The 14,804-nt window shown below is 41.4% G+C and overlaps 1 protein-coding gene and 1 pseudogene across 12 annotated transcripts in view; one reads left to right on the top strand and one right to left on the bottom strand.

The window, feature by feature from the left end:
• The first annotated feature begins 1,368 nt into the window (after positions 1-1,368).
• On the top strand, positions 1,369-5,130 carry LOC113259678 (splicing regulator RBM11-like; annotated as a pseudogene).
• A 2,906-nt stretch (positions 5,131-8,036) lies between these two features.
• Positions 8,037-14,804, bottom strand: part of SLC18B1 (solute carrier family 18 member B1) — a 38,195-nt gene continuing 31,427 nt past the window's right edge. For 8 of the 12 annotated variants that reach the window (XM_057311032.1, XM_057311035.1, XM_044386345.3 and 5 more), the window contains 7 exons: positions 14,559-14,660; positions 13,188-13,279; positions 11,948-12,043; positions 10,202-10,276; positions 9,404-9,497; positions 9,264-9,313; positions 8,037-9,044 (listed from right to left, as the gene is read on the bottom strand). In XM_057311032.1, coding sequence (XP_057167015.1) covers positions 8,978-9,044; positions 9,264-9,313; positions 9,404-9,497; positions 10,202-10,276; positions 11,948-12,043; positions 13,188-13,279; positions 14,559-14,660 — 576 coding nt within the window. In that variant the 3' untranslated portion in view covers positions 8,037-8,977. The remainder of the gene's footprint in view (positions 9,045-9,263; positions 9,314-9,403; positions 9,498-10,201; positions 10,277-11,947; positions 12,044-13,187; positions 13,280-14,558; positions 14,661-14,804) is intronic. The other 4 variants (XM_057311033.1, XM_026504828.4, XM_026504829.4 and 1 more) reach the window with 3 other exon arrangements.

Genomic DNA, 14,804 nt, shown 5'->3' with positions numbered 1-14,804 from the left:
AAGATCGAGCCCCACATCGGACTCCACGCTTAGCGGGGAGCCTGCTTGAGATTCTCTCTTTCCCTCTCCATCTGTCCCTCCTCCTCCTCCCCCACTAAAATAAATAAATAAATCTTTTTAAAAAATAAAGTAAAATGACCACCTTAAGGACTCTCAAGCTCTTCCATATCTCCAAGAATTATTTAGATCATGACCTACTTTCATGCGACTTAACTCACCAATTAATACTATTTCATTATCTCTTTTGCTTGGAAGCAGACAGACAAGGCAGTGGAGATGAGCTACAGTCTTCTTTTTGAGGGTGGGAACAGAAACAGCCATATCAGCCTTTCATGTCTTAGTGTCCCCAGATTTCCTGGAGGATCTTCTTCTCTTCGTGGCTATAAAAGAGAGAAATGGTGTTAAATAGGGGTTTTGGCTGGAGGGAGAAAGGGTCAACGGCTTCTGATGTGAAGTCAAGATAGTGACCAAGTTCCCTTTTTTCTCTGCGGCATTTCAAAATTGTCTCATCAAAATTGAGATGGGAGTAACACAAGTAAAAGCATGGAAAACAGCAATTTAAATATAGAAAGATCTTTGAGATATAAAGAAAAAGGGGATCGCATCTTTTAAAACATTTGCTATAGAGGTCGTTGATACTATTTTAAGTCTTTAGAAGTGAAAGATTCAATTCAAGACATAGAACTTCCAAGAAGCTCTTCCTGCCATGGGTCCTATCCCAGTGCTTTAATAAAAACATCTTTTTGCACTAAAACAAACAAACAAACAACTTAGAACTTCCAGAGTTTACATTTTCATGTTCATAAAAGTGATCAATTAAGTAAGGCTTAACTTCTTTAGTTTAGCTTAGTTATAAAATGTTACCTAGTCACAGGGAACATTGATTAATCATAATTTACTTCAAAGTGCTTACTTTCTAATTTACCACTTTGTGATTAATGGATGTGGTTTCAAGGGTGAAAAGTTACAACTGATTCAAAATTATTTGGTCAAAGAGTCACTATAAAAAAAAGTCATAGCTCAAATATTTGTTTCTAATTGTGCATCTGATTGTCTCTTAGAACAGTGTTCAACTGGGTTAGGTTTTACATCGGTAATAAGGAAAACAGAAGTGATTTCTGCTTTGCACTCTCCTTCTTTGAACCTCTGTTACTCACCTAGGAGTTGAGGTAATCATGCCTGCTCCATCACCATTTACAAGGTTATTCGGAGAGGCAAAGATACATCAAAGTCCTCTATAAGATTATGATGGGATCACAATAATTAACAAAAAGGAGCGACAATTGAGTCATGTAATGATCCTGACTGCTTACTATTATATGTTACGTTTGCAAAACTCTGTTGTTCAGTTAGACAAATCTAGTCTACATGAGGCGCTGTGCCGGGGAACTGCTGGGGAAGGAACGGACCCCAGAGCATGCCCCGCCCCGCACGGCAGGTGCACATCCTGGCACAGCAAAGGCGCCACAGAACTCAGCCACAGGAAGGCAAGGAGCAACTCCAGGCTCTGATACAAGCGACAGGACCTCCGGGTCTGGTCTCTGTCCTGGATACGAAATGATAATAAGTGAGTTAAGAAATAAAGTGTTGGAAAAAGCACGTACAATTATTGAGAGCATTTCCTCAAAGGCAGCAGGGATGACCCATCAAAATAGAAAGCAAGAAACAGAAAAACACACAGGCCCTTCTTTTATAAACGATTTTCTCTTGATGCTGTATCCAGAAAAAAAAAAAAAAGGAGAAGAAGAAGATACTGTACCCCAAAAAAGAACATGATGATAAAGAGCAATGTTACGGTCCTGCCCCCACACTGGATTCTTGCATGTGTCCTTTGCAAGACTGTTTGAATCAGCCTCTGTGAAAGGAAATGTCAGCTTGAGCAGAACCAGCCTGAACTTGTGCAGAGCCAGTCTGAACTTTCTGCACTTGAGTGGGCATTCATCTCTCGGACCATTAATGCAACTGAAGCCAAGAGAGGAGCAGATAACAATGATGCGCGATAGCCCAGGGCTCCCTGAATGCCTGCTGGACGGACAGAGCTATGCCACAGGAAGTTGCCACTAGCTAACTGTTTTTGACCTATAGCAGCGGCAGTTTCATGTGGTTCAACCTGTCCTGCTGCTTCCTGCCCTCAGAAGTTTAGAGCTGTGAATGCTGCCCTACAGAGAGCAGGTGCGCGCTCCCATGCTGAGCCCTCTCCGCGCCCCCCGCCCTGCCCCGCTTCCTCAAAAGAAAAGCTGTAACAGGCTCCCTTAGTGATTTCATTTGCAGATTGTTAACTTTCTTAAAACAAAAAAGATGTTATTTATTTATTTATCGGAGAAAGAGAGAGAGAGACAGCACAGGCAGGGGGAGTGGCAGGCAGAGGGAGAAGCAGACTCCCCACCCAGCAAGAAACCTGATACAAAACTCAATCCCAGGACCCTGGGATCATGACCTGAGCCGAAGGCAGATGCTTAACCGACTGAGCCACCCAGGTGCCCCCAGATCGTTAACTTTCCTTCTGACCCAACTCTGCCAAAAGTTCATTGCATTCACCAACAGGAACTTTAAAAAATTCTCTTGGTTAGTGCTATAGACTGAACGTCTGTATCTTCCCACCCCCCAAATTAATATGTTGAATCTTGATCCCTAGTGTGATGATATTTGGGGGTGGAGCCTTTGGGAGGTGATCAAGACATGAGGGAGAGGTCCTTGCCAATAGGATGCCTACTCTTACAGAAGACTCCAGAGAGCTCCCCTGCCCCTTCTACCCAGCGAGGACACAGTGAGAACTTGGCAGTCTGCAGCCAGGAAGCAGGTCCTCACCAGACGCGGAATCTGCAGGGGCCGGGTTCTTGGACTTCGCAGCCTCCAGAACTGTAAGAAATGAAGCCAACCAGTACACGGCCTCCTGTGACAGCAGCCTGAACTGACCAACACAGCTGGATTCAAAGTGAGGATGACTGCCACAACGAAAACAAATCCGAAAGAAATGGATCCAAATTACTTGTCTCATTTATGAAGCTGTTGCAGAAACAGGCATGTGAAAGGATAGGATACAAAAATGAAACTGAAATCTCAGAAACTTACAGAGGAAAAAGACCGATAAAAATAGAAAAGTGTCGAGCTATGGTACGTTTACTGTTCCGTTAAGCGATATGACGGTGCCACAAGAATTCACCATAATTCACCTTGTTCATTCTCAGTGAGCAAGGACATAGCAAAGCATGTCTGAGGCCTAAGATAACTACTTCCAGGTTCTGTCTAAATGAAGCCCTCCATCCCCCTGGGATCTCATCTGCTTGTTTTTTTCCCCAAAGCCTGAGGATCCTCCAGTCACCCCTGACTTTCCGTTTTATTTTATTTTCTGGGTGAGCAGCAGCTGGGCCAGAGGATTCTGCTCCAGGAAAGGGAGTCTTTGCTTTAATTTCTGGGATTTTCCTTCAAGCAGTCATAGAAGCCAAGTTGACACCGGCAGGGTGGGATTGCATCACTTCTACTGAATGATGACCAAATGGCCAGGAGAAATAACGGAGCAATAGAGGCTGGGCATTTTTTATTTCTCAAGGCCTAAGCTGACCCTTCAATTCATGTCATATTCTTTCCCTTTAGCACATTGTTCTTTTATGATTACACAGATCTACTCTAGAACTTTCCTCAAAGCGGAGATAACTAAATTCTGTATGGCCTTGCATCTAATTACTGTTGATGTGGGTGACATGAATTTTTTCTCACTATGGTTATGAGTCATGATGGTTTCAGGTTACGGTTAAGGACATACACCCTGAAGCCAGAATGCCAGGTTTGAACCACTTTCTAGCTGTGCGACTGTGAGCAGGTTATGTGCTGGTTTTCCTCATCTGCAACACGGTGATAATGTGTGCTAAGTCATTTTTGCATTATTGTTATTGCCTCAGGCCCACAAGACAGGGGCCCCATTATGAGGGCAATGCCCAGGGCATCTCTGAATGCACTGAGTCGGAGGCCCACCTGTTCCTAACTACCAACTAGTTAAAAGAACATCAGTTAATCCACATTTTCTATTTTCTCATGGTTCTGTCTCTTTCCACAAAGTCTTTCTTGTTTCCTCTCTTCTATGTTTCTACGGAAATTGTTCAAGTCCATTTCTACTAGGTAATCCTGATGGCCTTCCTTCCAACGTAGATTCTCCCTCTGATCAATAACTCTCTATCCTTATTTCTTGCATCATTCTATCTTTTTAAACCTCACACACATACAATAAAACTTACCAACAAACTGGATCACTCATACATTGCTGTTGGGAATGGAAAATGGTACAGCCACTCTGGAAAACAGCTTGGCTGTTTCTTAAAAAAAAAAAAAAAAAAAAAAACTATCCACAGCCTGGCCCCCTCCAGGATGGCACAGTAAATCAGGGAGGTGGGGCAGGGTCACTGTGCCTCCTATATCCTCTTGTTCCCTGCTCTGGAAGAGGAGATAGGACCGTGTGGAGAATTTAGAGACCCCAGTGTAGGAAGAAGCTCTTCATGAGCTATTTCCTCCATTTCTTGTGGGTTGCACCAGTAACTAAGTGACTACATGCCAAGACAAAGAAGAAAAGCTGAGGTATTGTGCTTGTCTGCTTTGAACATGCAGATTCCCAGTCTTATGCCATAGCTCTGCTAAATGGAATTCATTTATATGGAAGATCAATTAACATGCAATATCTGTTTGGGAGTTCTCGCTCTTCTCAATCAACTAACCATAGTCTTGAAAGCTGTGTTAAGATAAATTCACTAGCTACTGGAACGAAGAAGTTGTGGACAGACCTTAACGGTCCCATGCGGTTATTTTTTCCAGTTAATAATGCTGCTTTACCTCAAGAATTTGTTTTCTTCCAGAAGCTTTGCAGTGGCATGCATATAACCCAATGCTGCAGTTCCCTTACTGTCAGATGGCAGGGCCGCTTCCTAACGGACGCCCCTGGCCCCTCACCACCATGTTCCAGATCCAGAGATGGGACCCACCTCTGAGGAACAGACTCCCCAACAACCAAGTGACTCTGATTTTTATCAGAGAAGTAAACAAAAGAGGCAAAAGCAAACCAGTAATGGCGATAGAACAGAAAACAATCGAGGAAGCGAATATGGCCCCAAATTCCAAAAGGGTACAAAGAAAAGGTATTAGTATTATGTTCAGATGAAATCTTTATCTACGCTGTTGTTTTTTATAAAATTTTATTTATTTATTTGACAGAGAGAGTGAGAGAGCACAAGCAGGGGGAGCAACAGAGGGAGCGGGAGAAGCAGGCTCCCCACTGAGCAGGAACCCTGGTGTGGGACTCAATCCCAGGACCCTGGGATCACGACCTGAGCTGAAGGCAGATGCTTAACCAACTGAGCCACCCAGGTGCCCTGAGAGTTGCAACTTTTCCCAATGAAGACTAAATAGGCAGGTTTTAGTTTCCTTTAATACCTTAGAAAAATATTTTTTCAGTCTAAATATGTTGTTTCTGAGCCTTACCCTTGAGGACATATAACCGTGATATCAAAGGAAAGATAACTCTCATAGGAGTGGTCTTTGGATCATTCCCTTTTGATATGATTATGTAAATAGAGATATCTGCTTTATTTCTCATTTATTAATTATATTTAGTGAAAATTAGTTGGCCATGGAGTATTATTATCCACCTCTTTTGCCAGGTAGGTTTGAGAGGATATGCTTAACATATTTAAATCTTGATACATTAATAAAAAAGTAAATAGAATATTTCATTAAAGTATGATATTTAATATTTATGTCTAAATCAAATCTCCTATGTAAAATAAATGGGTTATTTGGGGGGAAACTAAGTATCATACAATCCAGTAGTTGTATTCCTTGGCATTTATCCCAGAGAAAGACTTAATGTTTGCAAAAAAAAAAAACACGTGAATGCTCATAGCAGCTTTATCTGTTATAACCATCAAATGGAAAAATCCAGATGTCCTTAAATGAAGAATAAACAAGCTGTATATCCATACCATGGAATACTACTCATCAATACATAGAAATTAACTATTGATATATGCAACATGGATCTAAAGAGCATTAGGTCGAATGAGAAAAAACAATCCCCAAAGGGAACATACTATAGGATTCCATTTATACAGCATTCTTGAAATGATGAAATTATATAACGGGAGAAGAGATTAGTGCTTGCTTAGAATTAAGGAGGGAGTGAGGGTGAGAGGGGAGTGGGCATGGCCATAAAAGAGCAAGAGGAAGGATGGGACTGTTCTGTATCTTCACTCTATCCTGGTTTTGATATTGTACTGGAGCACTGCAAGATGTGACCACTGGGGGAACCTGGGTATACAGTAAACACGGTCTCTGTATTATTTCTGTGTATTATCTCAACTGCATGTGAATCAGCAATTACCAGGGAAAAAAAAAGTTTCAGAAAAATAATTTGTGAATTTTTATTTGCCCTCCTTTTGGATTATTTTGTGTATCATATATATGATACCTTTTATTTATTATTATATTCTACATTCGGTCTCATTTTTTTAAGAAAGTGTCCTTTAAAGCTGGGCATCTTTGTTATATTTAGAGGAATACAAATATATAAAAATAAAAACACAGTGATTTCCCCCTGATAATTTTGACCTACCTTTTCAGCTCAGTGTTCCTCTATCTTTACTCATATTTTTAGCTTTTTTGTCATCTATTTTAGTACTTGCAAACTTATAAAATGAGGAAGGGGTAAAGTTGGTTTCTTAAGAAGTGTCTGTCGGCATATATTAAAAGCAACGTTTTTGGGAATGGTGGCAGAAACCTCTCACTAGAGAGCCTGGAATCTCTGCGTTGACTTGAACTCCGACAGTCAACAGCGTTGGTGGTCCCGAGCCACGTCTGGGCCCCCCAGTGGTGTCTGTGGGAGCGCGGCCTCTGCGCCCCAGCTGGATGCGGCAGGATCGACCGCCTTCGTGCTGTAGTAGCGGCCCCGCGCGGCAGCGACGGGAACTGCAGGTGTTCGGCGGCAAACTTGGCCCCTGCGCTGAGCCCGGGTGCAGCGGGTCAGGGTCGCACTCAGTTCTGGTTCTGCCCTGGGAAGTGCGTGAACAGGAGCCACTCCTGCTTGTATGCCCTGGATCACCCTCTGGAGTGCTCACAACAAAGGGACTTCGAGGGAGGAGGGCAATGAAGAGTTCATGGGATTTGTGAAGGTTCAATTCTGGCAATTAATGCCAGTTTCCCAAAACGGTTGTCATTGCTATCATCCCCATCTCCATCACCCTTTTGATTTTTTTCGTTTTGGTGGTGTGAAAGGGCATCCCATCTTGGGTTATTTTGCCCCTTCAGGATTTGTTTTACTCCTATCCTTCCCCATCTCACTAAGAGTCACCATCAACCACCCACACCCTCAAGCCAGAACCTCCAGTCACCCTAAATTCCTCTCTCCTCTGCCTTCACAGGAGCAGGTCCTGTTGGTTCCGCTTCCAAACACATCTTTTTCACTCCATCTCCACTACCACCTCCGTGGTCTGAACTACTAATGCCACTCTCTCAAAGCTCCCATAGCACTCCCTCCATCCCCGCCAATCTGCCTTCCCACTCAGGTGTACAGAGCAGAGACAATGACCTTCCCGAAACATTAATCAAATTCTGGCATCCCCTGTTGACAAGCTGGCTCCTCCCCACCTCCCCAACCTCCTCCATTCACTAGATTTCAGCCATGTGGGCCTTGGTGTCATCTCTGACCATGTCAAGACCTTTTGCACGTGCTAGGGAAGGCTCTCCCTCAGGACGACTGTCTCATTCCCAACCTTCAGGTCTCAGTTTAAAAGTCTCCTCTCCAGGGAGAGGCCTTATCTAAATTAGGACCCCACACTGAATTACTCAGTCACTTACTCTTTCGTATTCCCATGTTTTTCCCTTCATAGCAACTCTGTAGGATAATGGGATTCCGGTATTTACTTACAGTTTGTCCAGTCCACGCAAATGTAAGTTCCATAAAAGCAGATTGTGTTTATTCTGATCACAGCTAAATTGCTTGCACCTCGCAGAGTGTCAGTTCAAAGACATTCAATAAATATTTTTGAATTAATATATAGATCAAACCATTTCTTTTATTTAAAAAAAAAGTGTAAATGGGGCTACTACAGCATGAAGACACATCAGGAGGTATGAGGATGACACAAGAGGGATTCAGTCATTTCAAGCACCAGCATGGATTTCACACAAAGTCAGATGCACTCGTTCCCTAGAATACAGTAAGCATTTCTGTGGGCCCGCTTGCTGTGGGAATGGGATACATCTACCAGAAATATGTTAAAAAAAAAAAACAAACAGGTGGTAGAACTGAAATAGGGACATCAGGGAAAATGAACAACGTTAACCGAGCATTGTTTATAAATCGAGATCCTAATTCAAAGCATGTTACAAAAAGGGAAGTCTGAAGTAATGTTATTCTTATACCTCTCACACAAACAAAACTTCTAGAAAAGCTGAGGGCCTGGGAATTTTATAGAGTTTTTGCATGGGAGGCAGGAATTTTGCCTTCTGAAGAAGAACAAAAATCTTAGGACACAGAGAAAGCATGTCTTTTAAAAATTGATTTCACATTAATTATTCTATACATTTTGAGTAATCTTTATATTACTTTTAAGCATATCAAATTAATCATTTATTTCCCTGTTAATAAAGAAAAGGTATAGTCACAGAATTAGTGCACTTAAAAAGTAAACAGAGGAAACAGGAGACCTAGAGTCAATAACCTCTTCAAGGCCAAATCTGATAGCCTCAAAACACAAACTTTTGCTGATTTTCAACTGCTCTGCTCATACATAATGTTGCAAATATGGTTGGTTTAGCAGGCCAGCTTTTCAGGACAGCCCAACACATGATAATCCAAAAATACATTGAGACTTTGAGGATGCTGGTATTGAGTCCATGGAGTTTCGTGTGTAGTATTAAGAAAACCCTTTTAACTTTGATGTTCAAGGCCAGGAACATCCATCTTCCAATGGGTATCGATCCAGGATTCTTAAGGCTAGATATCATCAGGTAAGAGAGCAGTCCGTTCCTCCTCTGTGCCCGGGATGTTTTGGAGTTTAGATCTGCATTGAAAGAAAAAAAGAAGAGAACTTCAATATTTCTTATCTTAAAAAAAAACCCAGTACCTACTTCTCTACCTTTCCCCCTAAATGCATCTACCAAGTAATGAGGCTTCAAGCGCCCAGAAATCTGATTGGAAGAATGGATATAAAATGGTTATTTCTTTCCCTCTCCCACAGGCTGACTTTTAAAGGGAAAAAAAGCTCAAGAGTTGACCATACCGTCTTCTCCGTGAGTGCTCCCACAGGTAAAACAAGCCCATCGTTAGTCCCTTGAACACAATTAACACTGGTTAACGCCAATTCTGTAAGCCACACTTTACAAATGTAAAGAAGATGAAAATGAAAGACCGATTACTCACACTTGTCAGAGACCAAAGACCTTGTACAGCAGCTGCCCATTCAAAACCAATTTTCTCGTACAGAAATCCACCCAGGGTCGGTCCTATAAAAGCACTAACAATGAAAAGAAGAGAGAGTATTCAATAGTGTTAAAAAAAAAAAAAAGAATTACTTTCTAAAGGCTGCACGATCCCTCAATCGTAGATCTTCATTAAATTGGACCGTAAGCACTGAAGACAAAAGCCAGTTCCTGGACAGAGCATTGGGGGTGAGAAAACAATCGCACCTGATAATGACGACGCGTAAATTTTTTAAACAATTCTAAAATTGTAACTGTTTCTGAAAAGTTGGTGCCTTACACAAAAACTTTAAAAAGGTGACATACCCTCAAAAGAATCTTTATATTATTCTCTCTATTCTTCTCAGGATTTGTATTTAAAAGAACCTAATTCGGTACATATTTATTGAGATATACTACAGCACCAGCACCTGGTTATCCCGCAGGTATAGCAAAGAGTAAAAATAACCAAATGAATGAAGAAATGAATACATTTTTAAAACTTGAGACATGCTCTTGTTAAAGGAACTTAGAAAGATCACTCAAAAAAACACAAAACATCGGGGACCATTTTGCTGAGGTTTTAAAACTTCTGGTATCACCACTGGTCTTGGAGCCAGAGGGTGTGGGTGAGGCCGCCAGCTCTGCTCTCAGTGAGTTAGGCGCCTTTCGGCAACTCATCGGTTCTCTGTGTCGATTTCTTCATGGAAGTAGAGATAGTACTTTCCAACTGGCAGGTGTGAATGAAATGGCTACTTACCCAACTGACCATGTTGCACTGAAGAGACCGGACACGAGTCCCAAGGTACTTAATCCCTCTTCAAAGCCATTTTCACTGCAGAGACACAAGAGTAGATCTGTTATGAAAAGGGAAACCTACATGAAAGCAATCAGTGTGTGAGAGGTAATTTAAAATAGACCGGAAATGATCTGAACAAAACCAACACCCAGGACACTCCATTTCTAAGACGAAAAGCTAATCTAACTTGAAGGAATTTTCATAGTTATGTTGACTCTGTGGTTTTCTAAAAATACTTTTATTGCATATATAAAGCATGATATTAAGAGTCATGACCCATTTGCATGAAGTCTCATAAAAATATATAATTCACAAAGAACTTTTTAAAATGAGATGAACATGCAAAGAAAATAACAGGAAACTTTTAGAAAACCCAGAGGCAGCTCCTTATTGCTCGGAGAATTGCTGACACGAGCCAGCAGAGCTCGCGCCATTCTCCCTGCTGCAGATCCCTTGGTGTTCGTCATCATGCCTCCTAAGCAAAAGACTGGTGGCCCAGTGACAAATGCCTGGTGTGATATGGGGATTTATAATAAGAAACATATATTTGGTCTTCCTCCTGTTTCTGGCATAGAGCTCCCAACACCCTTAGAATTTCCTAAGAGAGGAAAGCAATTTCAAGCGCCTTTGGTTATGTTAATGAGGTAAGTCTTAGGGGCTGGTTGCCAAGAGAGCCAAGATGTGATTAGAGGGCTAGAACTTTCAGTCCCACTCCTGGAAGCCCCCACCTGGGAGGAAGGGACAGGTGCTGGAGGTTGAATCCATGCCCAATGGTCATTGATTTAATCAATCGTGGGTATGTAATGAAGTGTCCCTAAAAACCCAAAAGGACGGGGTGAGAGAGCTTCCAGGTTGGTGAATCAGACCCCCTCTGCATGCCAGCATGTGAGGCCCCACACTCCACAAGGACAGAAGCTCGTTTGGTCAGGACTTCCCCCCGTTTATCTTTTCATCTGGCTGTTGGTTCATATCCTTTCATCTCTTCTGTAATAAACCGGTAAATCTAATGAGGACACTGGTTTCCTGAGCTCTGTGAATCACTCTAATTAATTGAATTTCAAATTAATTGAATCATTCAAATTAATTGAACTTAAGGAGGTTGCTATGGCAACCTCTGATTTATAGGCCAGTCAATCAGAAACACATGTAACAACCTGGCCCTGCAATTAGCACCTGCAGCACAGGGCGGTCTGTGGGACAGAGCCCTTCACCTGTGGGGTGTGACGTTCTCCCCAGGTAGACAGTGTCAGAATTGAGTTGCACTGTAGGACACCTAACTGGTTCTGGAGAGCTGCTTCATGATGTGGAACCAGCCCCACCCCCAAACCTCCTAACCCGCTGGAATCATTTTACCTGGTCATTGTATGCCCTTGTATGGATGGACCTTCTCCATGAGAAGGAAACAATGCTGAGGCCTTTCCATTGTGCTTTGGCTTTTCAAAAGCATATGTGTTTCTAGGCATAAACCAAGCCAAGCCTCTATCCACAACTCCTTTTACCTATCACTGTATTAATATTACCATATATCGTCATCTATAGTATTATTGCATATACTATTTATATCACAATATTGTGTGACCTAAAATCATGGAGATTTGGTCTTGTGAAAAAAAAAATCCAACATCCTACAAAACTGAGAAATTCAAGAAAGTGCGTGATGCTCCCTGCTATTCGCAGCACGGCTGCTGAGACACAGAGGTAACTTACTATGCACAACTGAGGATCTCCGGGATAGTTGGAATTATACTCATGCCAGCAGAGATGCCGTTCAGGACTAATATTAGCACCAGGAGCCAGAGCTGACTGCAAAAGAGTTTTGGAGGAAGAAACAAACAAAACAACATTAGTATGTTGACAGACACAAAGCCTCATACTAAGGAGGGCAGGCTGCACCCCAGAGCGGCCTCTTTCACAGATTACGACGTGCCTAGTCGGCCTCATTCCCATCTGATCCCACTTCATTCAGTGACAGCACCCTTGAGCTCCTTAAGTTTTGGTGGGGCCGGGGAAGCGGGGGAGGGAATCAATTCACCACGGTATCTCAATTTCCTTGGTCACACATACCACATGCCTGGAGTCAAGGTGATAAGAGGTTATCACCATACAAAATCTTTCCAAAATTTGCTAAATGTTAATGTTGCTCCTTCAGTCACTTGGCTTTGAAATTCAATTGACTGGAAAAAATGGCGTCGAAGGGAAGTGGTAAAGGAAGTGATGGGAAACTAATTTTGTCCCACTTCCTGCACTGAGCCATTTACTTAATATCCATTTCCCCCATTGAATCCTGGCAGCAATATCCTGCCAAGTAAGCACTATGATCAGATAAGAAAACTGAGGCTCTTGGAAGCGAAATGATTTGCCTGAGTTCGCACATCTAGTAAGTGGCAAAGGCAGGATGCAAACCCAAATCTGAAGAACCCTGAGATCCTTGCTCTTCCATGTCCCGCTTTATCCCAGGACTACCTGAAAAGCTCTAAGCTCCCTTTATTTCAGCAAACAAATTACATTTAACGAGCTCTAACGAGTAGCGACTACATGCTAAGAATGAGACAGAAACAAAAGAAAGATTTGACCCCAGTCTCAAGGATCAAGAAGGAATAGAAAAAACAAAAACATACTGTCAGAACTATCAGCGAAAAGGAGGTAGCGACAAATGCTATTTTAAAAATGAAGTACAAACAAGCGTGCAATTGAAACGCAAAGGGAGAAGAAGCATTGTTCTCATTTGATACAGATTTTAGGCATTTCTGTTGGCTTGTACCACCGCTAGCTCCTCATTAGGTAAAATACTGCCAGTCTAACAAACAATTCACTGTGGTCCTAAATCAAGATAACTATTGAAGTAATAAGGTTCAAAATAGGAAGCCATGCCAGTGTCCCACCAAAAGTTTCTTTAATAATTCTTAATGCTATTCAGCCAAAAATACAGAAAAAGGAAAAACATTACCTTTTAATGTGCAAGATTGGGATAGGTCCTAAGAGCATGTAGCATCCTGCCGTGATGATGTTTCCCCAAACCAGAAACCATTTCCTTAGATGCTGGTAAAGAGAAGGAGAGTCCAGAACAACTCTGAGAGGTAAGGCTCCTCCATAAACAAAGCATATGCAAAAAAATCATAGAAGAACACAAGCCATGACATGGAAAAATCCAAATACACTGAAGAAAACAAAACTTTACATTTAAGAGAAAATAGGTAAATGGCAAACAGAAAGGCAAGGACGATACACCCCAAGCTAGGGAGTTTCTAAGGACAAGGATTCCTTGGGAAGGAAGTGGATTACAGATTTTGCACAGGATGAACAATTCCAAAAGTAACAATTTAAAAAGTAGTCACCACAAGGAACCACCTGGTAGATGTAATACCTGAAACACTGACATTATTTAAAAAGTACCCAATAAAAGTATTCCTTTTAAACTACTTGAATGCAGGCTGGAAATTCTAGGGGCAAAATATCTGCTTAGTTACAGAAGACTGTCTAAAAACCAAGTTCCAAACACTCTTTAAGACACTTGAGTTTTGTCACCCAGATTACTAAGTAATCTTCATGCAATTTAGGTCTTGATAAATATTTATGTAAGTTTAATGAAGAGGCGAAATGCAAAATAATAATAATAATAAGCACTAACGCCACAGAAGCTTGAGATCTGGCTGTCAGTACTTATTACTACCGTATACTAATCATCTGGACTGAATGGTTTAGACCTAGGCAAAGGAGAACAGAAGTGATTTTCTATCAGGATGGCCACAGGATAACCATTGTCTATTTATGTAGCCAATCCTTTCATTCCCACAGAAAAACTAAATTATCTCTACTCAATCTGCCTAAGTCCTAACTACTTCTGGGACTCTGCCCTGATTTTTAAGGCCAATCCATGTCTTTTGCATCAAGGGAGTTTTTTCCTTTAGAAAGTCATATCCAACAGTTTGTCAACAGCTTCAGTACAGACCCCTTTTTTCCTAGAAGAAGCAGTTAATAGTGAATTTTCTCAGAGTGATGGCAGGTTGGAAGACACTGGAACCACTCCATCGACTCCAAAAATTGAATAGAGTAGAATTTAAATTTCTCGCCCCCTCAAAAAAAAAATTAAAAGATAATATAGAGGTGATGGATATGTTAATTAACTAAATGGAGGGTACCCTTTCACAATATCTTACAATTTTATTTCTCAATTACGCATTAATGAGCTGAATTTTTTTTTAAAAAAATTGAGTATCAATTCTAATTAATGGACTGCTAGAGTTCCAGAGATACAGCTGGAAAGCCACTGGTCTAAATACACAAAAGTGATTCTTAAATGTAGATTCGGTGTACGTACTGGTATTTTATCACTTAGTAAACCAAACAATGGTGAAGAAATGGCGTAGGATAGTGCCAAACCCAGGAATACCAGTCCCACATATCCAGCTGGTAAATTAAACTGTAAAAGAAATTTTGTATTAGAGTTATGTCATTAAGTCATTTTTAAAATAAACATAAATCTTTTCTAGCTACTTCAGTTCTTGTTATCTACCATGAGCCCACTACTACCATTCAGCATCCTTCCTAGTTTTGATCTTAACTT

This window comes from Ursus arctos, unplaced genomic scaffold (assembly GCF_023065955.2).
Source record: "Ursus arctos isolate Adak ecotype North America unplaced genomic scaffold, UrsArc2.0 scaffold_13, whole genome shotgun sequence".
NCBI lineage: Eukaryota > Metazoa > Chordata > Mammalia > Carnivora > Ursidae > Ursus > Ursus arctos.
Note: the sequence above shows the minus strand (reverse complement) of the source record. Positions and strands in the feature narration are given on the sequence as shown.